We start from the raw sequence: 26,923 nt of genomic DNA, 5'->3' as shown, positions 1-26,923 counted from the left end.
CCCAATGTATGACCATATTAGAGACACATATTTCCCTCAGATTACACAGATCCACAAAGAATTAGAAAACAAAGCTGATTTTGATAAACTCCCATATCTACTGGGTGAAATACCACAGTGTGCCATCACCGCAGCAAGATTTGTGACCTGTTGCCACAAGAAAAGGTCAACCAGTGAAGAACAAACACCATTGTAAAAACAACCATATTTATGCTTATTTATTTTCCCTTTTGTACATTAACCATTTGTACATCATTACAACACTGTATATATATACATAATATGACATTTGTAATGTCTTTATTCTTTTGAAACTTCTGTATGTTAAATGTTTACTGTTCATTTTTATTGTTTATTTAACTTTTGTATATTATCTACCTCACTTTCTTTGGCAATGTTAACATATGTTTTCCATGCCAATAAAGCCCCTGAATTGAATTGAATTGAGAAAGAGAGCTTTATTTGGTTGCATTTACTTTCACTTAGCTAGCAAATGCAGCTAGCTAGTTTAGCCTACTCAAACAGAGAGGGATGCTATGTTAGCTATGGCTATCCAACACTGGAACTCTTCCTAGTCAAGAGTAGCTTTTGGTTTTATACATTCTTTTCACAAGGTGTAACTGCTAAACTGCTTTCTGACTGTACACTGTACTGCATGATTGTAGCGGGTTTACTAACACGTTAGTTCTGGTAGTTCTAGTTGACTTTGACGTGACAACGATGTAGGCTGTGTGTAGCGTTAAGCGGTCATGATATGACAGTTTTGCTTGGAAAGGTTTTTTCGCCTGGTCACAGAAAGCTGATGTGTTGTGCACTGAAGTCCACAAACGAAGGGAAAAGGTGAGAGGAGGAGAGCGCATAGATACTTGCGAGAAGGAATTATACAGCCTATACAACGAGCAAAGTGATCATGCTGTTTTTATGTGGCTGCTATGAAAGTGAACTGTTTGCTTGTGATCAGGATTGGACTCATTCCGCCAATTCTGTTGAAAAACGTTTCTTAAATGGAAGCAAATGGAACGAAACGGGCTATACATACTTGAATTTGTCCAATAGAAACTATTATTTGCAACTGTTGGACTAATGATTACACCCTAGATCAACTAGATGCAGAAAAGAGTGTGTAACCTGGAACTGCTTGTGTCACTCAATGTCTGACACCTTGATTAGTCAAAATACTCTTGACCTTGAAGTTGTAAACTTTCATTCAGAGGCTAGGTTGTAGCAACCTCATGATGGTTACAGGGAGAATTGAAATAGCCTAAACCTATCGATGTTACATTGAGCTGGGTGAATGGAATATGAATGACAGTCATCCAATATGCTTTAATAGAAATAAGGCCATGCTCATAAAAAAAACAATCATCCTCCCTTTGGGGGATTTTGGAGATCTGGTCATCATTTAAGGGTGCTCTCTGTGAATACGGTGGGCCAGCTGGATGTCCTTGGGCATGATGGTCAACCTCTTGGCATGGATGGCGTACAGGTTGGTGTCCTCGAACAGGCCGACCAGGTAAGCCTCACTAGCCTCCTGCAGGGCCATCACGGCGGAGCTCTGGAAGCGCAGGTCGGTCTTGAAGTCCTGAGCGATTTCTCTCACCAGGTGCTGGAAGGGCAGTTTGCGGATGAGCAGCTCAGTGGACAACACATCCGCCACACTGATCCTCAACACAGGGGCCCCTCAGGGGTGCGTGCTCAGTCCCCTCCTGTACTCCCTGTTCACTCATGACTGCACGGCCAGGCATGACTCCAACACCATCATTAAGTTTGCTGATGACACAACAGTGGTAGGCCTGCTCACTCACAACGACGAGACAGCCTATAGGGAGGAGGTCAGAGACCTGACCGTGTGGTGCCAGGACAACAACCTCTCCCTCAAAGTGATCAAGACAAAGGAGATGATTGTGGACTACAGGAAAAAAAGGACAGAGCATGCCCCCATTCTCATCGACGGGACTGTAGTGGAGCAGGTTGAGAGCTTCAAGTTCTTTGGTGTCCACATCACCAACAAACTAACATGGTCCAAGCACACCTAGAAAGTCCTGAAGAGGGCACGACAAAACCTACTCCCCCTCAGGAGACTGAAAACATCTGGCATGGGTCCTCAGATCCTCAAAAGGTTCTACAGCTGCACCATCGAGAGCATCCTGACTGGTTGCATCACTGCCTGGTATGGCAACTGCTTGGCCTCCGACCGCAAGGCACTACAGAGGGTAGTGCGAACGTCCCAATACATCACTGGGGCTAAGCTTCCTGCCATCCAGAACTTCTATACCAGGCGGTGTCAGAGGCCCAAAAAATTGTCAAAGACTCCATCCATGCTCGTCATGACTGTTCTCTCTGCTACTGCATGGCAAGGGGTATCGAAGTCTATGTCCAAGAGGCTTCTAAATAGCTTCTACCCCCAAGTCATTAAACTCCTGAACATCTAATCAAATGGCTACCTAGACTATTTGCATTGCCCCCCCTCTTTTACACCGCTGCTACTTTCTGTTGTTACCATCTATGCAAAGTGTGGCAGACCAAGGGGTTTGGTCAAGACCTTTACACAGATCAGACACGGACAGAGTATGATTAGCTCGGTTTCAAGGGTTTTTATTAAATAATAAATGAAAAGAAAAGGATAGGTCTCCCCCATAACACCCTCTCTGGGATACCATCTTCTGGGCTTCGGGTCTTGCTGTATCCTGTCAGGCACACAAACTCAACTCCCTTGTCTTAGCTCAGGCACTGCCTCCAACTACACGGAAGTCACCTTACTTCCCCCAGTCCTTCCCTGTGTGCTGCCCTTCTGGCAGCTTTATGGGGCTTGTACAGCTGGTGAGCAATCAGCCCTTGATTACTCACCAACTCCCCCAATCAGCCCCAATTAGTCCTGGGCGGAGAGCCCGTCGAGACCTGGCATGTCCAGCAGATGGAGCCATCGCCTCGTGATGTATACCTCGTCGGTCACCAGGCCTCGACGAGTCTCCCCCTGGTGGCTGACCTGCTGTACGCCACAAAAGTCACTTTAATAACTCTACCTACATGTACAACTAACCCGTGCCCCCGCACATTGACTCTGTACTGGTACCCCCACGTGTATAGACTCGTTATTTTACCGCTGCTCTTTAATTACTTGTTACTTTTATTTCTTATTCTTATTCATATTTTTTTGAACTGCATTGTTGGTTAGGGGCTTTAAGTAAGCATTTCACTGTAAGGTGAACACCTGTTGTTTTCAGCGCATGTGACTAATACAATTTGATTTGATCTTCAACGTCACCGACGGCCACTAGCACGCACGTTTTTTCATGGGACCTCTTGTGTGCATGCTCTTCTGTGTAATTAAAAAAATATATGTGTATAATAGGAAATACCATAGGCAGCTCCTGAGTTTCAAGTTTATGGAAGCTTACAATTTATCCTACCATTTCTACGGGTCTGCTGCCGGTTTGATTATTTTTAATATGTGCATTTTCGTGTAACAGTTAAATTTCAATAATACTGTTTTCGTTTCTCAAAGTCATTGTCACGTGGTTAATCATAAACAATCTGAAGTAAAATTGTAAAAATTAAACTAAGGGAAGAGCACCAGCCTCACATGGACACATTGATACACTGTGATCCATTGGCTGTAAGTAAAATACATAGACCCAAAGCCAACAAATAAAAACAGTAGATACAATCTTCAAGTTATTTCCGGTTCTTTCAAATCACATTCATCTCTCTACTCCGCGTGTCTGCCTCACTTTCCATCTGTATTGACTGGAGCTATTGCTAGTGAAGTTCAGGGAGCGGTTGTTGTCCTGGCACCACACTACCAGGTCTCTGACCTCCTCCCTATAGGCTATCTTATCGTCGTTGGTGACAACTGGATCCTGGCCCGTCAGGAAGTCCAGGATCCAGTTGCAGAGGGAGATGTTTAGTCCCAGGCTCCTTAGCTTAGTGATGAGCTTGGAGGGCACTATGGTGTTGAACGCTGAGCTGTAGTTAAAAAACAGCCATACTGTTTCACGTACTGTAGGTGTTCCTTTTGTCCAGGTGGGAAAGGGCAGTGTGGAGTGCAGTATAGATTGCGTCACCTGTGTATCTGTTGGGGCGGTATGCGAATTAGAGTGGGTCCAGGGTGTCTGGGAGGATGGTGTTGTTGTGAGCCATGACCAGCCTTTCAAAGCATTTCATGGCTCAGATGTGAGTGCTACAGAGCGATAGTCATTTAGATAGGTTATCTCACCTTACGAGGATAACGGCACAGAGCCTTTTTCTAAATAGTTTTGTGAGATTGGAGAACACATTGGGATCTTAGACCATTCCTCTATATATAATATTTCCATAGTCATTTAGACAGATTACCTTGGCATTCTTGGGCACAGCGACTATGGTGGTCTGCTTGAAACATGTAGCTTTTTCATACTGGGTCAGGGAGAGGTTGAAAATGTCAGTGAAGACACGTGCCAGCTGGTCAGCTCATGCGTTGAGTACACGTCCTGGTAATCTGTCTGGCCCTGCGGCCTTGTGAATGTTAACCTATTTAAAGGTGTTACTAACATTGTCTACGGAGAACATGATTGCAGAGTCATCTGGAACAGCTGGTGGTCTCATGCATGGTTCAGTGTTGCTAGCCTCGAAGCGTGGATAAAAAGTATTTAGCTCGCCTGGTAGGCTCACGTCACTGGGCAGTTTACAGCTGGGTTTCCCTTTGTAATCCGTGATAATTTGCAAGCCCTGCCACATCCGATGAGCATCAGAGCCAGTGTAGTAGGATTTGATCTTAGTCCTGTTTTAACCATTTGTTTCCTCAGTTCCTTTCAAAACGCATCGGAGTAGAGGTTCCAATGTCTCCCACTCGACCCTCCTCCTCGAATGTCCTTTGATAGGAAATGAAAAGGGACAACAGGGATGGAAGAAGCAAGGATTTAACAACTAGTACATTTTCTGTCAGACAAGAGTGAACTGATGTGCAGTGGCTTTCCCTGGTTCTGTCCTCCTCATCCATCCAATCAGTTGGTTCGTGAGGGAATGCACCCACCCTGCTCAGTCCTATTCAGATCTCAGACCACGCAGAGCATTGGAGGGGGGTGAGAGAGAGGGGGAAGTCTCTCTGTAAGGGAAATTAAACAGAGCTGCACATAGCTCATGGCTGCATCTACTCATCTCTGTGGCTAGAAGTGGCTGTTAGGGTTGAGAGAATAGGTCAGGCTATTGTACTAAGGATGTTGTTGTCCTCATGAAAATAAAAATCACTTGGAAGCATACAACAGTGTTCAGGTTTATTTTGTTACTTTGAACTGTTCTCTCGATCCGGCACCTGGCATGTGGATGTGAGCACATGACACCTAAAGAACATATGATTGCTCTGAACTTTTTTAGTTGACTTGTTTATAACACCCTTATCTAATGTGAACATGGTGCAGTGCGTGTTGCTTATCATGAGCACTGGTGCCTGAAGTCTGTTCTGTCTTTTCAAGGAAAATATGCTTTTTGCACGCTGAACACTTGTTGCTCCAGCACAATGTACAATTGTTTATTTTGTGAAATATAAATGCAATTCTGAAAAGGTTATGCTATTGCACCAAGACTTAGTAATGGTAACGAAGGCATACTGTTGGATACCTGTAGGTTGGTGCTATACATAGGGTTAGGGCTTTTATCTGACCACATGACCTAACCAGGAAAGACTCTGGGCCCTAACTATATAGCCCATAACTAGGACCTAGAGGTTTTAGTATCACTTTCTATGAAGCCCATATGCATTATACAGAATTATACTCATAATGCATAATGATAGAGTAATAATGCAATTTAAAGCATATTTATAGACACACATTAAAAACTCATACAGACTCTTAATTCCGTATACAAATACTCCTAATGCATTATAAGTATAATCATAATCACGTGTAATATACATCAACATAGTGCTTCATAATTGCTGGTCGCTTCTTGCTCAAGGATCATACAGCATTATAGGAGCCAGAAATCTTTCTGATTGAGAGGGGGTCAAATACTTATTTCCCTCATTAAAATGCAAATCAATTTATAACATTTTTGACATGCGTTTTTCTGGATTTTTTTGTTGTTATTCTGTCTCTCACTGTTCAAATAAACCTACCATTAAAATTATAGACTGATCATTTCTTTGTCAGTGGGCAAACGTACAAAATCAGCAGGGGATCAAATACTTTTTTCCCTCACTGTACAGCAGCATATATAATGCAGCGAGCTATGCCGAGAATCCAGTGTATAAATAAACAGTGTAACAAAATGCAATGTAGGCTACAGCAGTAGATATATTAGAATGAGCTATGTGAAGAGTATAGTATATGAATACACAGTGTGAAAAACGGTATAAAAGAAACGGTTCAGGGTATGATATCTCTATAGACATGGGACAGCAGCGTTGGCTGTGTGTGTGTGACAATCATTTAATACCTTGATTACATTGAGGCATTATCACATATGTCTCTTTTTTCATTCATGGGAAAAGATTTGCTAAATTAAACACATTTTTAGCTGAATTTTATTTTTCACTAAAAACTTTCGGGGCAAAACAAAATCCCTCGGCAGACTTTCAAGGTGGATGGTGGCGCCATCGAGGTAATCGTACCACAAAACTCTTAAATGAAAACCTGAGAGTAGTTGAATGGGAACACTGGCTTGCAAGAAATCACAGATACAAAAATATAATGTGCATGAGTGTCAGTGACTTTGCACACATAGTGTAAGCTAAGGCCTTTTCCAATAAAAGTGAGAAAGCTCTTAAGAATTTCATCCTCACATCAAATCAAACCAAATCAAGCTTAATTTATATTGCACATTTCAGACATCAATGCACTGTAATAAGCTTCAAAGAAAAAAAACATTTAAAAAAAAATATATATAAATAAAAACAGAAATACACTATCTGTACAATAGTCTGTGGACACCCCATTCAAATTAGTTGATTCGGTTATTTCAGCCACAACTGTTACTGACAGGTTTATAACATCGAGCACACAGCCATGCAGTCTCCATAGACAAACATTTGCAGAAGAATGGCCTTACTGAAGAGCTTAGTGACATTCAACGTGGCACCGTCATAGGATGCCACCTTTCCAACAAGTCAGTTTGTCAAATTTCTGCACTGCTAGAGCTGCCCCAGTCAACTGTAAGTGCTGTTATTGTGAAGTGGAAACATCTAGGAGCAACAATGGCTCAGCCACAAAGTGGTAGGCCACACAAGCTCACAGAACGGGACCGCCGAGTGCTGAGGCGCGTAAAAATCGTCTGTCCTCGATTGCAACACTCACTACGGAGTTCCAAACTGCCTTTGGAAGCAACGTCAGCACAATAACTTTTCATTGGGAGCTTCATGAAATGGATTTCCATGGCCGAGCAGCTTCACACAAGCCTAAGATCACCATGCGCAATGCCAAGCGTCGGCTGGAGTGGTGTAAAGCTCGCTGCCATTGGACTCTGGAGCAGTGGAAATGCGTTCTCTGGACTGATAAATCAAGCTTCACCATCTGGCAGTCTGATGGACAAATCTGGGTTTGGTGGATGCCAGGGGAACTCTACCTGCCAAAGTGCATAGTGCCAACTGTAAAGTTTGGTGTAGGAGGAATAATGGTCTGGGGCTGTTTTTCATTGTTCGGGCTTGGCCCCTTACTTCCAGTGAAGGAAAATGTAGACTATTCTATGCTTCCAACTTTGTGGCAACAGTTTGGGGAAGGCCCTTTCCTGTTTCAGCATGACAATGCCCCCGTGCAGAAGAAAGGTCCATACAGAAGTGGTTTGTCGAGATTGGTTTGGAAGAACTTGACTGGCCTGCACAGAGACCTCAACCCCATCGAACACCTTTGGGATGAATTGGAACGCCGACTGCGAGCCAGGCCTAATCACCCAAACATCCGTGCCCACCCTCATTAATGCTCTTGTGGCTGAAAGGAAGCAAGTCCCAGTAGCAATGTTCCAACATCTAGTGGAAAGCCTTCCCGGAAGAGTGGAGGCTGTCATCGCAGCAAGGGGGACCAACTCCATAATAACGCCCATGATTTTGGAATGAGATGTTCGACGAGCAGGTGTCCACATACTTTTGATCAGTATTAGTGCATTTACTACAAAACAAACATACTGTAAGAGGATAAAAAACTAAAGAATACCAATAAAAAATGGAGTGAAAAAATATCACCCTAAGGAAAAGCAATGCTAAAAAGGTGTGTTTTAAGACCTCTTTTAAATATGTCCACAGTTTCGTTCCCCTCAGGTTCTATGGCAGGCTATTCCAGAGGCAGGGGGCAAAGTAATACAAGGTTCCATTCCTCTTGGCCCTAGGCTTTGGGATAGTTAAAAAGCCAGTGCCAGAGGACCTGAGTATCCTACTGGGAACTTACCTCAAAAGCATGTCTGATATGTATTGGGGTGCATAATCGTGAATTGATTTCAAAACCAATAGAATTACCTTAAAATTAATTCTAAAACTCACAGGCACCCAGTGCAAAGACTTTAAAACTGGTGTAATGTCTGCTCTCTGTCTGGTTTTGGTCAGTACCCGTGCTGCAGCATTCTGTATGTTTTGCAGTTGAGCAATGACTTTCTTGGCTGGACCAGACAGGAGATCATTACAGTAGTCAAGCCTGCTTGTAATAAAAGCATGGATGAGATAGAAACGACCGAACCTTGGCAATGTTACTCAGGTGGTAAAAAGCTACATTGGTCACAAACCTAATGTGGGATTCGAAATTGAGTTCAGAATCTAAAATGACACCTAGGTTTTTTACCTGGTGTTTTATCTTTATTGCCCGTGAATTAAAATGTGCGGCCAGATTCCCCCCCTGTGCTTTGGCTCCAATAAAAAGTACCTCAATCTTGTCTTGATTTAGCTGGAGGAAGTTGTGAGACATCCAGGATTGAAATCACTAATACAGTCTAATCATTTATCTGTGGAGCAAACATTTTCTCCATGACACAGAAAATCAATGCCGTCTGGTTGGTTGGTGGAAATCATAATCAGATAAACAACTTTTTAATCTTCCACTCCAATTGCCTTGAGACTTTTTTTTAAAGCCGGTTGTTATGGAAACCATATTTGAAAACAGTTGTGGCCAAGTTTCAGCCTCCTGGCATGAAAATATAGCTCTATGGCCAAGCACACCAGTGGTGTGAGACTATTCTCTCTGCTACTGCACGGCAAGCGGTACCAATCCACCAAGTCTGGAACCAACAGGACCCTGAACAGCTTCTACCCCGAGCTATAAGACTGCTAAACAAGACTACTAAATAGCTAATAAAATATCTACACGGACTACCTGCATTGACCCTTTTTTGCACTAACTCTCTTGCATTGACTCTATGCACACACACTGAACTCTACTCACACATACTTACACTGACACCCCAACACACACATTCACACACCAGAATGCACGCACGCACACACACACACACACACACACACACACACACACACACACACACACACACACACACACACACACACACACACAGCATGACCACACATGCATACTGACGCAACACATACACACACACAATTACCTCGTACCCCTGCACATCGACTCAGTACTGGTAGTCCCTGTGTATAGCCATGTTATTTTCTACTCCCTATAGATAGCCATGTTATTTTCTACTACCTATAGATAGCCATGTTATTTTTAGTCTTTATTTGTATTTATTTTTTCACTGTGTCACTATTTCCATGTATATATATATATATATATATATATAATATTCTTAAATCTTAAAAAAATAAAAAAAATATTTAACTCTGCATTGTTGGAAAAGGACCCCTAAGTAAGCATTTCACTTTTATTCTAAACCCATTGTCTACGAAGCATGTGACAAATAACATTTGATTGATTGATTGATATGGAAAGGTATTGAAAACAGGGGTGTCAATAATTTTGACCCCTATCTTTTTGTGATTTGTTTTATTTCTTGTTAAACAGAATCTCTTTCACTGAGCAATTGTATTAAAATAAAATAATATAATTTCTCATTTTTTTAAGCATACAATATACAGTTTACATACACTTAGGTTGGAGTCATTAAAACTCATTTTTCAACCACTCCACACATTTCTTGATAACAAACTATAGTTTTGGCAAGTCGGTTAGGACATCTACTTTGTGCATGACACAAATAATTTTTCCAACAATTGTTTACAGACAGATTATTTCACTTTTAATTCACTGTATCAGAATTCCAGTGGGTCAGAAGTTTACATACACTAAGTTGACTGTACCTTTAAACTGCTTGGAAAATTCCAGAAAACAATGTCATGTCTTTAGAAGCTTCTGATAGGCTTACTAGACATCATTTGAGTCAATTGGAGGTGTACCTGTGGATGTATTTCAAGGCCTACATTCAAACTCAGCGCCTCTTTGCTTGACATCATGGGAAAATCAAAAGAAATCAGCCAAGACCTCAGAAAATGTTTTGTAGACCTCCACAAGTCTGGTTCATCCTTGGGAGCAATTTCCAAATGCCTGAAGGTACCACTTTCATCTGCACAAACAATAGTACGCAAATATAAACACCATGGGACCACGCAGCCGTCATGGCGTCTCAGTAAGGAGACGCGTTCTGTCTCCTAGAGATGAACTTACTTTTGTGCGAAAAGTGCAAATCAATCCCAGAACAACAGCAAAGGACCTTGTGAAGATGCTAGCGGAAACAGGTACAAAAGTATCTATATCCACAGTAAAACAAGTCCTATATCGACATAACCTGAAAGGCCGCTCGGCAAGGAAGAAGCCACTGCTCCAAAACCACCATAAAAAACCCAGACTATGGTTTGCAACTGCACATGGGGACAAAGATCGTATTTTTGGGAGAAATGTCCTCTGGTCTGACGAAACAAAAATAGAACTGTTTGGCCATAATGACCATCATTATGTTTGGAGGAAAAAGGGGGAGGCTTGCAAGCCGAAGAACACCATCCCAACCGTGAAGCACAGGGGTGGCAGCATCATGTTGTGGGGGGGCTTTGGGACTGGTGCACTTCACAAAATAGATGGCATAATGAGGGAGGTAAGTTATGTGGATATATTGAGGCAACATCTCAAGACATCAGTCAGGAAGTTAAAACTTGGTCGCAAATGGGTCTTCCAAATGGACAATGCTTGCATGCTTCCAAAGTTGTGGCAAAATGGCTTAAGGACAACAAAGTCAAGGTATTGGAGTGGCCATCACAAAGCCCTGACCTCAAACCCAGAGAACATTTGTGGGCAGAACTGAAAAAGTGTGTGCAAGCAAGGAGGGCTACAAACCTGACTCAGTTACACAGCTCTGTCTGGAGGAATGGGCCAAAATTCACCCAACTATTGTGGTAAGCTTGTGGAAGGTTACCTGAAACATTTGACCCAAATTAAACAATTTAAGGCAACGCCAATCAAATTCTAATTGAGTGTATGTAAACTTCTGACCCACTGGGAATGTGATGAATAAATCATTCTCTCTACTATTATTCTGACATTTCACATTCTTAAAATAAAGTGGTGATCCTAACTGACCTAAGACAGGGAAGTTTTACTAGGATTAAATGTCAGGAATTGTGAAGAACTGAGTTTAAACTGATTTGCCTAAGGTGTATGTAAACTTCCGACTTCAACTGTATCTCCGAATTTGTATTACTTATTTTATAAGTATCTATTGCTCCTCTTTATCAAGGCATGAACCTGACTGTACATGGTTATTTTTAATGCTTCCATACTAATGTATGAGTGAGTCAACAGATTATAAAGTAGATTGCCCCATCCCACTTCCCTTGACAGTGTCAAGGGGTAGTGACAAAGGGTACTTTATAATTAACATATTATGCATATGTAACCGATGTGAAATGGCTAGTTAGTTAGCGGTGGTGTGCGCTAATAGCGTTTCACCCAATCAGGTGACGTCACTCGCTCTGAGACCTGAAGACGTTTTTCCCCGCGGCTTTTGTGGCGCGATGGGTAACGATGCTTTGTGGGTGTCAGTTGTTGATGTTTGCAGAGGGTCCTTGGTTCAAGCCCAGGTTGGAGCGAGGAGAGGGACGGAAGCTATACTGTTACACATATTGAAAAGAAGAGGCACGTAGAAAAGTCAAGGCCATGACATTACAACGACGCACCACTTAGGACAAAACATTTCCATTCTCCATTTGGACTATTAATGTTCTTACAATGTGCAGAATTGCCAATTGTAAGATTTTGTGGCAATTTATGTTATGCGATATTACGTTATGTTATATTATGTTATATTATGTTTTGTTATATTGTGTTTTGTTTTGTTTTCTTTTGTTGTCTTGTCGTGTCGTGTCGTGTTATGTTTTGTTATATTATGTTATATAATTGTATAGTAACAGCTTATGGTGTATTATTTCTCTCTGCCTTAGGTATTTCATCCCTTTACCTAAAGCAATCAAAGATGACTTTACAGTATGCTACAATAAAGATTTTGATTTAGTAAAAATGACAAAAAAAATTGAAATGCATCACACTGGTAATCATTGTAATTATGATTCCACTTAGAATTCATTAGGAGTATTGGTTAATGGAATTATGAGTCTATAACTATGCTTATAATGCATTACTACTCTATCATAGTGCATTATGAGTACAACTATAATGCTTATAGTTTCATATTTTTATTTATTATTATTTATTTAACTAGGCAAGTCAGTTAAGAACAAATTCTTACTTTCAATGACAGCCTAGGAACAGTGGGTTAACTGCCTTGTTCAGGGGCAGAACAACAGATTTGTACCAAGTCAGCTCGGGGATTCGATTTTGCAACCTTTCGGTCCAATGCTCTAACCACTAGGCTACGCTGCCGCCCCAAAAAAAGGGTGACCGTTTTTTTCTGTGTAGGTCACGGTGCCATGAAAAATTCAGGGACCTTCCTATATGGCAAACTCCATTCAACCCTGTCTGGCTCTTATCTTTAGAGTGGACAGTGAGCACATTCACATTTTCCCTTCTTTCTGGCACATGAAAGACCTCTAAAAAAATCTACCTGATTTATGGTCTGACAGCATGTGTCTGGCCATTACTCTGTGTATCCGATCCCCTGGAGTCAAATGTACTGTAGGTTGTGCACGGTCTCAACTCCACTCCAATTCCTCACAAGAGCCCAGCTTGCCTGAGTCAGGTACTATGAAATAATTTAAGGATATGCTTGTCTTTCCTGTGTATTGTTTGTGGAGGAAGGAGTTATTGCGTTATGGCTCAGATTCATTTCATGGTATGAGCTTTGATTGTGCGTAAATGGATGTTATGGCTTTTGGCACTGTATGCATGCCTATGCTGGCATGCATGTTTTCTCAGTGCACACATAAGCTAAGTCCTTTTCCAATAAAAAAAGGAAAAACTCTGGTTGGTTGTTGGAAATCATAATCAGATAAACATTTTAATCTTCCACCTAAATGGCCAGAGAGAGCCCTTTCAAGCTTGAGACGTATTAATAGCAGGTTGTTATGTAAACCATATTTGGAAACAGTTACGGCCAAGTATCAGCCTCCTGGCATCAAAATATAGCTCTTTGGCCAAGCACAGCAGTGGTGGGTTTGGCATTGAAAGAAAGATGCATATGCAGAAAATAACCCCATATCTAATGTAAAATATGGTGGTGGATCTTTGCTGTTATGGGGCTATTTTGCTTCCAATGGTCCTGGGGCCCTTGTTAAGGTCAACAGCATCAGAATCTTTACCCAGTACCAGGACATTTTAGCCCAAAACATGGTTGCCTCTGCAAGGAGGCCGAAACTTGGCTGCATGTGGATATTCCAGCAAGACAATAACCCCAGGCAGACATCAAAATCCGCAAAGAAATGGTTAATTGACCACAATATTAACATTTTGCAATGGCCATCTCAGTCTCCGGATTTTAACCCCATTGAAAACCTGTGGTTTGAATTGAAGAGGGTTTCAGACTAAGGATCTGGAAATATTCTGTATGGAGGAATGATCTAAGATCCCTCCCAATGTGTTCTCCAATCTCATAAAACATTTTAGAAAAAGGCTCAGTGTCATCATTCTAGCAAGGTGAGGTAACCTGTCTCAGTAACTATTTCCCCGTAGCAGTCACATCTGTAGCCATGTAATGCTTTGAAAGGCTGGTCATGGCTTACATCAACACCATCATCCCAGACAGCCTGGACCCACTCCAATATGCATACAGCCCCAACAGATCCACAGATGACGCAATCTCTACTGCGTTTCACACTGCAATAACTGGTAACCCAAAACACACAAAGGGTGACAGGTTAGTGGAGGAGTGACGGAGTGAGTTCTGGGCCAACTCTGCCCATGGTATGTACCTCGCCCACTCCTCTGGCCGGTCCTGGCAATACGACCTCAGAAACCTGCCCACCTCCTGGTTCACCCTCTCCGCCTGCCCATTACTCTCGGGGTGATAACCGGAGGTCAAGCTGACCGAGACCCCCAGACGCTCCATAAACGCCTTCCATACCCTGGACGTGAACTGGGAACCTCGATCAGAGACAATGTTCTTCGGCACCCCATAGTGCCGGAAGACGTGGGTAAATAGGGCCTCCGCAGTCTGTAAGGCCGTAGGGAGACCGGGCAACGGGAGGAGACGGCAGGACTTAGAAAACCGATCCACAACAACCAGGACAGTAGTGTTCCCCTGAGACGGGGGGAGATCGGTCAGGAAGTCCACTGACAGGTGAGACCATGGCCGTTGTGGAACGGGGGAGGGGCTGTAACTTCCCTCTCGGAAGGTGCCTGGAAGCCTTACTCTGGACGCACACCGAACAGGAAGAGATGTAGAACATAACGTCCTTAGCCAAGGTGGACCACCAGTACTTCCCCCTGAGACCCCGCACTGTCCTCGCCACACCAGGATGACCCGAAGAGGGTAGTGTGTGGGCCCACCGAATCAATTGATCACGGACACCAAGCGGTACGTACATGCGACCCGTGGGACACTGTGTAGGCGCAGGTTCCACCCTTAACGCCCGCTCGATGTCCGAGTCCACCTCCCATACCACCGGTGCCACCAGCCTAGACGCTGGAATGGTGGGAGTAGGATCGATGGGCCGGTCCTCAGTGTCATAGAGATGGGACAGCGCGTCGGCCTTCGTGTTCAGGGAGCCTGGTCTATAGGAAATGGTGAACCTGAATCGGGTGAAGAACATGGCCCACCTTGCCTGACGCGGATTCAGTCTCCTAGCTGCCCGGATATACTCCAGATTCTGATGGCCGGTCCAGATGAGAAAAGGGTGCTTAGCCCCCTCAAGCCAGTGTCTCCACACCCTCAGGGCTTTTACCACCGCTAACAACTCCCGGTCCCCCACATCATAGTTGCGCTCCGCTGGACTGAGCTTCTTCGAAAAGAAAGCGCAGGGGCGGAGTTTCGGTGGCGTACCCAAGCGCTGTGATAGCACGGCACCCACCCCAGCCTCGGATGCGTCCACCTCCACTATGAACGCTAGAGAGGGGTCCGGGTGCGCCAACACAGGTGCCTCGGTGAACACCTCTTGAAGGCTCTGTCCGCCTCAGTCGACCACCGCAAACGCACCAGCCCCCCTTCAGCAGTGAGGTAATGGAAGCCGCTACCTGGCCAAAACCCCGGATAAACCTCCGGTAGTAATTGGAACCGCTGCACTTCCTTCACTGTGGTTGGAGTCGGCCAATTACGCACGGCCTTAACGCGGTCACACTCTTCACCACCCCAGTGGTGGAAATGCGATAACCCAGGAAGGAGACGGCTCGTTTGGAGAACACCCACTTCTCAGCCTTGACGTATAGGTCATGCTCCAGCAATCTCCCAAGCACCTTGCGCACCAGAGACACATGCGCGGCGTGGGTGGCGGAATATATCAGAATATCATCGATATAGACAACCACTCCTTGCCCGTGCAGGTCCCTGAGAATCTTGTCTACAAAGGATTGAAAGACGTCTGGAGCATTCTTTAACCCATACGGCATGACGAGGTACTCATAATGGCCCGATGTGGTACTAAATGCGGTTTTCCACTCGTCTCCATCTCGAATACGCACCAGGTTATACGCGCTCCGAAGGTCCAGTTTTGTGAAGAACCTTGCTCCGTGAAATGATTCCACCGCCGTAGCGATGAGAGGTAGCGGGTAACTAAACCCCACCGTGATAGTATTTAGACCTCTGTAATCAATGCACGGACGCAGACCTCCCTCTTTTTTCTTCACAAAAAAGAAACTCGAGGAGACGGGTGAAATGGAGGGCCGAATGTACCCCTGTCCCAGAGATTCTGTGACATATGTCTCCATAGCCAACGTCTCCTCCTGTGACAGTGGGTACACGTGACTCTTGGGAAGTGCAGCGTTTACCTGGAGATCTATCGCACAATCCCCCTGTCGATGAGGTGGTAATTTGGTCGCCCTCTTCTTACAGAAAGCGATCACCAAATCGGCATATTCAGGGGGAATGCGCACAGTGCAAACCTGGTCTGGACTCTCCACCGACGTGGCACCTATGGAAACTCCCATACACCTCCCTGAACACTCCTCTGACCACCCCTGGAGAACCCCCTGTCTCCACGAAATCCTGGGATTGTGACTAGCCAGCCAGGGAACCCCCAGCACCACCGGAAATGCAGGCGAATCGATAAGGAAGAGACTAATCCGTTCCTTATGATTCCCCTGAGTTATCATGTGCAGTGGAACCGTGGCCTCCCTGACCAACCCTGACCCTAATGGCCTGCTATCTAAGGAGTGCACGGGGAAGGGGGGATCTATCGGCACTAGCGGAATGCCCAGCTTGATGGCGAGTCCGCGATCCATAAAGTTCCCAGCTGCGCCTGAATTGACTAGCGCCTTATGCTGGGAAGAGGGAGAAAAATGAGAAGAAAAAAAATGAATACGAACATGTGACCGATGGGGGGTTCTGGGTGAGTTTGGTGCTGACTCACCTGGGGTGACCGAGAAGTGTTTTGACTGCCCTCTCGACTCCCATGCTGGCTCCTCCAGCACCAGTCGGCCGTGTGTCTTCTCCGACCACAGCTGGTGCAGGAGGAGCCTCCTCCTCCGGTACCCCTCGGCACGGCGCCCCCTAACTCCATAGGAATAGGGGCGGGAGTGCACGGAGGTGGAACAGACAGGACCCTTTCCGAACGCCCGCGGGCAGCCAGCAGATTGTCCAGTCGGATAGACATGTCTATAAGCTCGTCGAGAGAGACAGAGCGGTGTCCCGACAAGCTAGCTCCCTGCGGACATCCTCCCGGAGACTACACCGGTAATGGTCTATTAGGGCCCTGTCGTTCCACCCTGCCCCAGCAGCCAAGGTCCGGAACTCCAGCGCGAATCCTGCACACTCCTCGTCTCCTGCCTGAGGTGGAATAGCCGCTCTCCCGGGTATTCTCTCTCTCTGGGTAGTGATCCCTCGCCGAGACCGGACCATTCCAGACTGCGTTAGCCCACTCCAGAGCTCGGCCCGTCAGGCAGGAAACGAGGACACTCGCACTCTCCTCCCCCGAGGGAGTTGGTCTCACGGTAGCCAGGTACAGCTCGAGCTGGAGCAGAAATCCCTGGCACCCAGCCGCCGCTCCATCATACTCCCTCAGGAGCGCAAGATGAAGCGCACCGGAGCCGGACGCAGGGGGAGGAGGAGGTGGATGAGTCGGAGGAGCCGGAGGTGGAGAGAGGAGACCACTCCTCTCCCATCGGTCCATCCTCTCCATCATCTGTTCCATCACCGATCCAATCCGATGGAGAACTGAGGTTGTGATGGAGAACGTGTTCCTCCATCGAGGGAAGGGGGTTGGCAGCTGCTCCTGCTGACTCCATTAGTGGTGCGGGATTCTGTAAGGCTTGGGTGTAGTGGGTGAGGAGTCAGGTGCAGGAAGCAGAGAATACGGGGTAGTGTTTTTTAATGAACACAACGGCGAACACAAGCCACCCCAACAGCGATCCGAGCGCATACGAACCAAAATGCCCCAAACACAGGGGACAGAAAATAGTCGGCGCAAACACTCACTAGCACCATAAACACAAAATGATCATGTACATAAGCAACACACAGAATAATAATCCTGCAGCACAGAGCAGGCGGGCCTACTGGCTAAAATAGCCCAGCTAATCAGCCCAATCAAAAACAGGTGCACACAATAAATGGAAAGGGGGAAAAGGGAATCAGTGGCAGCTAGTAGGCCGGTGACGACGACCGCCAAGCGCCACCCGAGCAGGAAGGGGAGCCACCTTCGGTATGAGTCGTGACATTACTTTACTTTTAGATGTGTGTGTATTGTTGTGAATTGTTAGATACTACTGCACTGTTGCAGATAGGAACACAAGCATTTCGATACACCCGCAATCACATCTGCTAAATATGTGTATGTGACTAATATTATTTTATTTTATTTTATACACATACATACTGATGCCACACACACACACACACACACACACACACACACACACACACACACACACACACACACACACACACACACACACACACACACACACACTTTCAAATATACTGTTGCTGCTGCTAGTCACTTTACCCCTACCTATACAGTATGTACAGTACATATCTACCTCAGTTACCGCGTACCCCTGCACATCCACTCGGTACTGGTACTCCCTGTATATAGCCATCTTTATTTTCTTCTCCCTATAAATAGCCATGTTATTTTTACTCTTTATTTTATATTTGTTATTCACTGTGTCACTATTTACATTTTGTATTTTATGTTTTATCTTATCTTTAACTCTGCATTGTTGGAAAAGGACCCGTAAGTAATTGGTCAGGTCAGGGTGTGATTTGGGTGGGCAATCTAGTTTTCTTATTTCTTTGTTTGGCCGGGTATGGTTCCCAATCTATCGTTGTCTCTGATTGGGGATCATACTTAGGCAGCCTTTTCCCCACCTGTGTTTGTGGGTAATTATTATTTCTGTGAGTGTTTTGTGTGCACCACGGTTGCGTCACGTTCTTGTTCTGTTTGTTTGTGTAAGGTTCACTTCGATTAAAGGATGTGGAATTACCGGCAACCTGCGCCTTGGCTTATTTATGACAGGGAGTTTGAAGACAGTGAATGTGACAACAGGGGTGCCAATAATTTTGAGAATTGTTTTATTTAGTTGTTAAACAAGTCGCTTTCACTGAGTTGTAGAAATATAATATCTTTTTTTTTTAAGCATACAATATAGCTCAGTATTTGTACTTATTTTAAACAGTCTTTTTTTGCTCCTCTTTATCAAGGGTGCCAATAATAATGGAACTGACTGTGCATGGTTAGAGTAAATGCTTCCATACTAATGTACGAGTGAATCAACAGATCATAAAATGGATACCACCACCCCACTGCCCTTGACAGTGGTCAAGGAGTAGTGACAAAGGGTACTGTAGAATTATCACATTATTCAGTAGCTTCCAATGCTTACTGAAAAGAAGAGGTCATGCACGACATTCCAGCGAAGCTATTTATAAACTCTATCTCGCCTGCGGCGGGAGAGTTATAAAACCCATCTCCTGCTTGGACTTAGATCAAAATTGCTATCTCTCAGGACAGGTAAAGGCCTGAAAACCAAACAAAGGAATAAAATCCACACCCACTTTCAGAGTCTGAACTAGATCACACCATTGACATGGTTGGATGGATGACATTAATTCAACAGTTTGATGGTGAAAGGACGATCTAGACATTCTGTCATTTTCTTCATCTGACAAGACTCATTCACTTTGAGGCACACATCTGAATGAATCATTTTAGAAATGGGAAAGTTTCCAAGACATGTCTGTCATCCCACGTTCATCACTGCCTCTGTGGCTGGGCAGCACAGTCAGAAAGGATAGAGTGCTCAGTGAAGAACACACGCTGGGAATGCACTCGCTTAGTCACTCACTCACACCCATCCCTTTAAGTGCTGTGCAGGCCTGAGGGTGGAGCAGAGGGTGCTCTCAGATTCTGCTCTTAAAGGCTGGTCTGCCCTTCTCTCTCTCTCTCTCTCTCTCTCTCTCTCTCTCTCTCTCTCTCTCTCTCTCTCTCTCTCTCTCTCTCTCTCTCTCTCATATATCTGCGGTTGTGGGTACAAGAGTGCAGAGAGTCAGGTCATGTCAAAACAACAATGGAGCCTTGCTTTACACCTTAACCTTTATGTCCACAAGCTACAAAACATCTGCATCAAAGAGGGAATAAGGTGAATACTGTACTGTCATCTCCATGTAGACAATATCTGCTGCATCACAGATTGGTGATAGGTCTCCTGTTAATCCCACATCCACCCCCCCCCTGATTCTCGATCTGGCCCCGTTATAGAGGTTGTTTTCCTGTCTGAGCTCGTCATCTACTGTGTGTCTGCTTAATCAGGAAGCTCTTGTTTTGAACACCACTGGTAGATATGTAAACATCACTGCGGATAAGTTATTTTGACTCTCTGTAACATAGTGATGGCTTTTGATGGCCTTCGATATTGTACACCATAAGATGTATTTTTCAGTCGATAGCTGTTATGGTATGAAATGTATTTAGGTTATGGGGTAGCTAAGTGTAAAAACGGTCAGCTCATCTCCTTTCCAAGACCCCAACTTTCTTTTGGTTTTCTTATTGAACCAAGGTCACGCCAAATCATCGTTATTTTATTAGCCAATAAGCAGCCTATTTTCCCGGCACTTAGCATAGGACCCGACCTAGCAGCGCCTCAGTCAGTCAGTAGTTTCTATTACGATGACCAACCGATTTACCCTCCTGCTTATTCTACCTCCTTAAAGAAAAATTGCTTTTCTTTTCTGATGTTTGTTGTGTGTGCAGCTAAATAACCCGAATTAGTATCAGAGTGGTGTTGTATGTGTGTGTGTGTGGATCTTCATTAAACCCCTGAACTGGAACTACTGCTTCCTGGTGTTCTGAATGGACACCCTGTGGTGGTTGCTACCGGCCTAAAATCCAGCACCTGTGTTTTTATCCCTTTTTATTTGTCCTACGAATTCATAAATAACCCATATTTTTCACTAAGGCTATATGCTAGCTTTTACTATGATAAAAACATACATTGCATTATCTGTACTCTGTAGGCTATTATTTATACCCAGGACACATGTTACAGTTTAATGTTTATCATTACAAGTCATGTTGTAACGCCCTGGCCATAGAGAGGGGTTTTTGTTCTTTATTTTGGTTAGGCCAGGGTGTTACATTGGGTGGGCGTTCTATGTTCCTTTTTCTATGTTTTTGTATTTCTTTGTTTTGGGCCGTGTGTGGCTCCCAATCAGGCACAGCTGAAGTTCGTTGTTGCTGATTGGGAGTCACACATAAGGAGCATGTTTTTCCTTTGGGTTTTGTGGGTAATTGTATTCTGTTAGTGTGTTTTCCTGACAGGACTGTTTCTGGTAGTTTTTGTTTCATTTTTGTAAAGTGTTCTCTTTTTGAATAAAAACTCTAATGATGAACACATCCTCCGCTGCACCTTGGTCTAATTCTGACGACGGCCGTTACAGAATTACCCACCAAAAATGGACCAAGCAGCGGAGGAAGGAGCAGCGCAAGGAGAAGACCCAGGAGAGGAGCTATCTGGAATCGTGGACTTGGGAGGAAATCCTGGACGGTAAAGGACCATGGGCTCAAGCTGGGGATTATCGCCGCCCGCAGTGGGAGATCGAGGCGGCGAGAGCTGAGAGGCGCTGGTATGAGGAAAGGGAGCGCAGCAGACACGAGAGGCAGCCCCAAAAAATGTTGGGGGGGGGGCACACGGGGAGATTGGCGGAGTCAGGCGGTAGACCTTAGCCAACTCCCCGTGCTTACCGGAAGCAGCGTGGTACTGGTAAGACACCGTGTTATGCTGTGGAGCGCACGGTGTCCCCAGTGCGCGTTCAAAGCCCGGTGCGCTACATACCAGCCCCCCGCAAGTGCCATGCGAGGGCAGGCATCGAACCAGGACGGGTTGTGCCTGCTCAGCGCGTCTGGTCTCCAGTGCGCCTTTTCGGGCCATGGTATCCGGCACCGGCTCTGCACACTGTGTCTCCAGGGCGCTGGGAGGGTCCAGTTCGCCCAATGCCTGCTCTCCGCCCGTGGCGGGCCAAAGTGGGCATTCAGCCTGGAGTGTGGGTAAAGAGCGTCCGTACCAGAACTCCAGTGCTCCCCCACAGCCCGGTTTATCCTGTGCCTTCTCCTCGGACCAGGCCTCCAGTGGGTCTCCCCATCCTGGTTAAGCCTGTGCCTCCTCCACGGACCAGGCCTCCAGTGGGTCTCCCCATCCTGGTCTCTCCTGTGCCGCTTCCACAGACCAGGCCTCCAGTGGGTCTCCCCATCCTGGTCAGTCCTGTGCCTGCTCCACGGACCAGGCCTCCAGTGGGTCTCCCCATCCTGGTCTCTCCTGTGCCGCCTCCTTGGACTAGGCCTCCAGTGGGTCTCGCCAGTCCAGAGCCGCCAGAGCTGCCCGCCAGTCCGGAGCCGCCAGAGCTGCCCGCCAGTCCGGAGCCGCCAGAGCTGCCCGCCAGTCCGGAGCCGCCAGAGCCGCCCGCCTGTCCGGAGCCGCCAGAGCCGCCCGCCTGTCCGGAACCAGGCACAGCCATCGCGGCCCGCCAGTCGGGCGCAGCCATCGCCGCCCGCCAGCCGGGCGCAGCCATCGCCGCCAGCCGGGCGCAGCCATCGCCGCCCGCCAGCCAGGCGCAACCAGGGTCGCCCGCCAGCCGGGCGCAACCATCACCGCCCGCCAGCCGGGCGCAACCAGGGTCGCCCGCCAGCCGGGCGCAGCCATCGCCGCCCGCCAGCCGGGCGCAGCTATCACCGCCCGCCAGCCGGGTGCAGTCAGGGTCGCCCACCAGACCTTCGGCGCGGCCAGGTGCGCCACCTAAGAGGGCGACGCCGAGGGTGGAGCAGAGGCCACGTCCCGCACCTGAGCCGCCGCCGTCAGAAGGCCCACCCGGACCCTCCCCTTCAGAGTCAGGTTTTGCGGTCGGAGTCCGCACCTTGGGGGGGTACTGTAACGCCCTGGCCATAGAGAGGGGTTTTTGTTCTTTATTTTGGTCGTTACACATGTCAAAAGAGAGCTTATCCCACTGGGCAAAAACTGGTTGAATCAACATGGTTTCCATGTCATTTCAACCAAAAAATTCAATGTGGAAAACTGATTGGATTGGAAAAAAATCATCAACATAAGGGAATTTCTTATTTTTTTTCTTCCAACTTTAGCAGTCAAAAGTTTGGACACATCTACTCATTCCAGGCCTTTTCTTTATTTTTACTATTTTCTACATTGTAGAATAATAGTGAAGACATCAACACAATGAATTAACATATGGAATCATGTACTAACCAAAAAAGTGTTAAACAAATCAAAATATACTTTATATTTTAGATTCTTCAAAGTATCCACCCTTTGACTTGATGACAGATTGGTGATGCAGACTTGATGCAAAATCTGGACTCCTACAAATAAGCCGGGCTAGACAATCTGAAATTGTTGCAACCCCTATAACTAGCCTGTTCAACCTCTCTTTCGTATCGTCTGAGATTCCCAAAGATTGGAAAGCTGCCGCGGTCATCCCCCTCTTCAGAGGGGGTGACACTCTAGACCCAAACTGCTACAGACCTATATCTATCCTACCCTGTCTTTCTAAGGTCTTCGAAAGCCAAGTTAACAAACAGATTACTGACCATTTCGAATCCCACCATACCTTCTCCGCTATGCAATCTGGTTTCAGAGCTGGTCATGGGTGCACCTCAGCCACGCTCAAGGTCCTAAACGATATCATAACCGCCATCGATAAGAGACATTACTGTGCAGCCGTATTCATCGACCTGGCCAAGGCTTTCGACTCTGTCAATCACCACGTTCTTATTGGCAGACTCGACAGCCTTGGTTTCTCAAATGATTGCCTCGCCTGGTTTACCAACTACTTCTCTGATAGAGTTCAATGTGTCAAATCGGAGGGCCTGTTGTCCAGACCTCTGGCAGTCTCTATGGGGGTGCCACAGGGTTCAATTCTCGGGCCGAATCTCTTCTCTGTATATATCAATGATGTCGCTCTTGCTGCTGGTGATTCTCTGATGCACCTCTACGCAGACGACACCATTCTGTATACTTCTGGCCCCTCTTTGGACACTGTGTTAACTAACCTCCAGACGAGCTTCAATGCCATACAACTCTCCTTCCGTGGCCTCCAACTGCTCTTAAATGCAAGTAAAACTAAATGCATGCTATTCAATCGATCACTGCCCGCACCTGCCCACCCGTCCAGCATCACTACTCTGGATGGCTCTGACTTAGAATACGTGAACAATTACAAATACCTAGGTGTCTGGTTAGACTGTAAACTCTCCTTCCAGACTCACATTAAACATCTCCAATCCAAAATTAAATCTAGAATCAGCTTCCTATATCGCAACAAAGCATCTTTCACTCATGCTGCCAAACATACCCTCGTAAAACTGACCATCCTACCGATCCTCGACTTCGGCGATGTCATCTATAAAATAGCCTCCAACACTCTACTCAACAAATTGGATGCAGTCTATCATAGCGCCATCCGTTTTGTCACCAAAGCCCCATACACTACCCACCACTGCGACCTGTACGCTCTCGTTGGTTGGCCCTCGCTTCATACTCGTCGCCAAACCCACTGGCTACAGGTTATCTACAAGTCTCTGCTAGGTAAAGCCCCGCCTTATCTCAGCTCACTGGTCACCATAGCAGCACCCACTCGTAGCATGCGCTCCAGCAGGTATATCTCACTGGTCACCCCCAAAGCCAATTCCTCCGTTGGCCGACCTTTCCTTCCAGTTCTCTGCTGCCAATGACTGGAACGAACTTCAAAAATCACTGAAGCTGGAGACTCTTATCTCCCTCACTAGCTTTAAGCACCAGCTGTCAGAGCAGCTCACAGATCACTGCACCTGTACATAGCCCATCTGTAAACAGCCCATCTATCTACCTCATCCCCATACTGTATTTATTTATTTATCTTGCTCCTTTGCACCCAAGTATCTCTACTTGCACATTCATCTTCTGCACATCTACCATTCCAGTGTTTAATTGCTATATTGTAATTACTTCGCCACCATGGCCTATTTATTGCCTCCACTCCCTTATCTTACCTCATTTGCACACACTGTATATAGACTTTTAGTTTTCTTTTTTTCTACTGTATTATTGACTGTATGTTTTGTTTATTCCATGTGTAACTCTGTTGTTGTATGTGTCGAATTGCTATGCTTTATCTTGGCCAGGTCGCAGTTGCAAATGAGAACTTGTTCTCAACTAGCCTACCTGGTTAAATAAAGGTGAAATAATAAAAAATAAACAAATGACAGCTTTGCACACTCTTGACATTCTCTTAACCAGCTTCATGAGGTACTCACCTGGAATGCATTTCAATTAACAGGTGTACTTTGTTAAAAGTTCATTTGTGGAATTTTTTTCCTTCTTAATTCGTTTGAGCCAATCAGCTGTGTTGTGACAAGGTAGGGGTGGTATACAGAAGATAGCCATTTTTGGTAAAATACTAAGTCCATATTATGGCAAGAACAGCTCAAATAAGCAAAGAGAAACGACAGTCCATCATTACTTTAAGACATGAAGGTCAGTCAATGCAGAACATTTCAAGAACTTTGAAAGTTTCTTCAAGTACAGTCGCAAAAACCATCAATCGCTATGATGAAACTGGCTCTCATGAGGACCGCCACAGGAAAGGAAGACCCAGAGTTACCTCTGCTGCAGAGGATCAGTTCATTAGAGTTAACTGCACCTCAGATTGCAGCTCAAATAAATGCTTCACAGAGTTCAAGTAACAGACACATCTCAACATCAACTGTTCAGAGGAGACTGCATGAATCAGGCCTTCATGGTTGAATTGCTGCAAAGAAACCACTACTAAAGGACACCAGTAATAATAAGAGACTTGCTTGGGCCAAGAAACACGAGCAATGGACATTAGACCGGTGGAAATCTGTCTGACAAGTCCAAATTTAAGATTTCTGGTTCCAACCGCCTTGTCTTTGTGAGACGCAGAGTAGGTGAACAAATGATCTCTGCATGTGTGGTTCCCACCGTGCAGCATGGAGGAGGAGGTGTAGGGGTGCTTTGCTGGTGACACTGTCAGTGATTTATTTAGAATTCAAAGCACACTTAGCCAGCATGGCTACCACAGCATTCTGCAGCGATACGTCATCCCATCTGGTTTGCACTTAGTTGGACTATCATTTGTTTTTCAACAGGACAATGATCCAACACACCTCCAGGCTGTGTAAGGGCTATTTTACCAAGAAGGAGAGTGAAGGAGTGCTGCATCAGATGACCTGGCCTCCACAATCACCCGACCTCAACCCAATTGAGATGGTTTGGGATGAGTTGGACCAGAGAGTGAAGGAAAAGCAGCCAACAAGTGCTCAGCATATGTGGGAACTCCTTCAAGACTGTTGGAAAAGCATTCCAGGTGAAGCTGGTTGAGAGAATGCTAAGAGTGTGCAAAGCTGTCATCAAGGTAAATGTATTTAATATTTAATTAACTAGCTAGGTCAGTTAAGAATATTTTTTTATTTACAATGACCGCCTGCCTGACCCCGACGACGCTGGGCCAATTGTGCCCCTCCCTATGGGACTCCCAATCACGGCTAGTTGTAATACTGCCTGGAATCAAACCAGGGTCTGTAGTGACGCCTCTAGCACTGAGATGCAGTGCCTTAGACCACTGCGCCACTGGGGAGCCCTCAAAGGGTGGCTACTTAGAACAATCTAAAATATAACATACATTTTGATTTGATTAACACTTTTTTGGTTACTACATAATTCCATATTATATTTTTCCCCCTTTATTTTTATTAACAATATTTTCTTTGAATGAGTAGGTGTGTCCAACATTTTGAATGGTACTGTATGTCATCACTGTATGTGGGAAAGAAAATTCTGTTAATTAAAATAAAGGGGAAAAAAACATAGATCCAAGTAGACACAGCAGTAAAACAACACTCTTTCCTTACATAACCTTCTCTTCCTACTTGACCTAATTGGGGCTTGGAAGTCCTCTTAAA

At 45.5% G+C, this 26,923-nt stretch overlaps 1 protein-coding gene across 1 annotated transcript; it reads right to left on the bottom strand.

Moving 5' to 3' along the window:
• Positions 1 to 880: 880 nt before the first annotated feature.
• On the bottom strand, positions 881 to 17,110 carry LOC123731413 (histone H3.3-like). Its single transcript, XM_045709977.1, has 2 exons — positions 16,929 to 17,110; positions 881 to 1,658 (listed from the first exon to the last, which is right to left on the bottom strand). Exons 1-2 carry the CDS (start codon positions 17,108 to 17,110, stop codon positions 1,403 to 1,405), a joined length of 438 nt encoding a protein of 145 aa, XP_045565933.1. The 3' UTR covers positions 881 to 1,402.
• Between the last annotated feature and the right edge of the window lie 9,813 nt (positions 17,111 to 26,923).

The sequence above is a fragment of the Salmo salar genome, chromosome ssa28, assembly GCF_905237065.1.
Source record: "Salmo salar chromosome ssa28, Ssal_v3.1, whole genome shotgun sequence".
NCBI classification, from domain to species: domain Eukaryota; kingdom Metazoa; phylum Chordata; class Actinopteri; order Salmoniformes; family Salmonidae; genus Salmo; species Salmo salar.
This window is presented reverse-complemented; position numbering and strand designations above follow the sequence as displayed.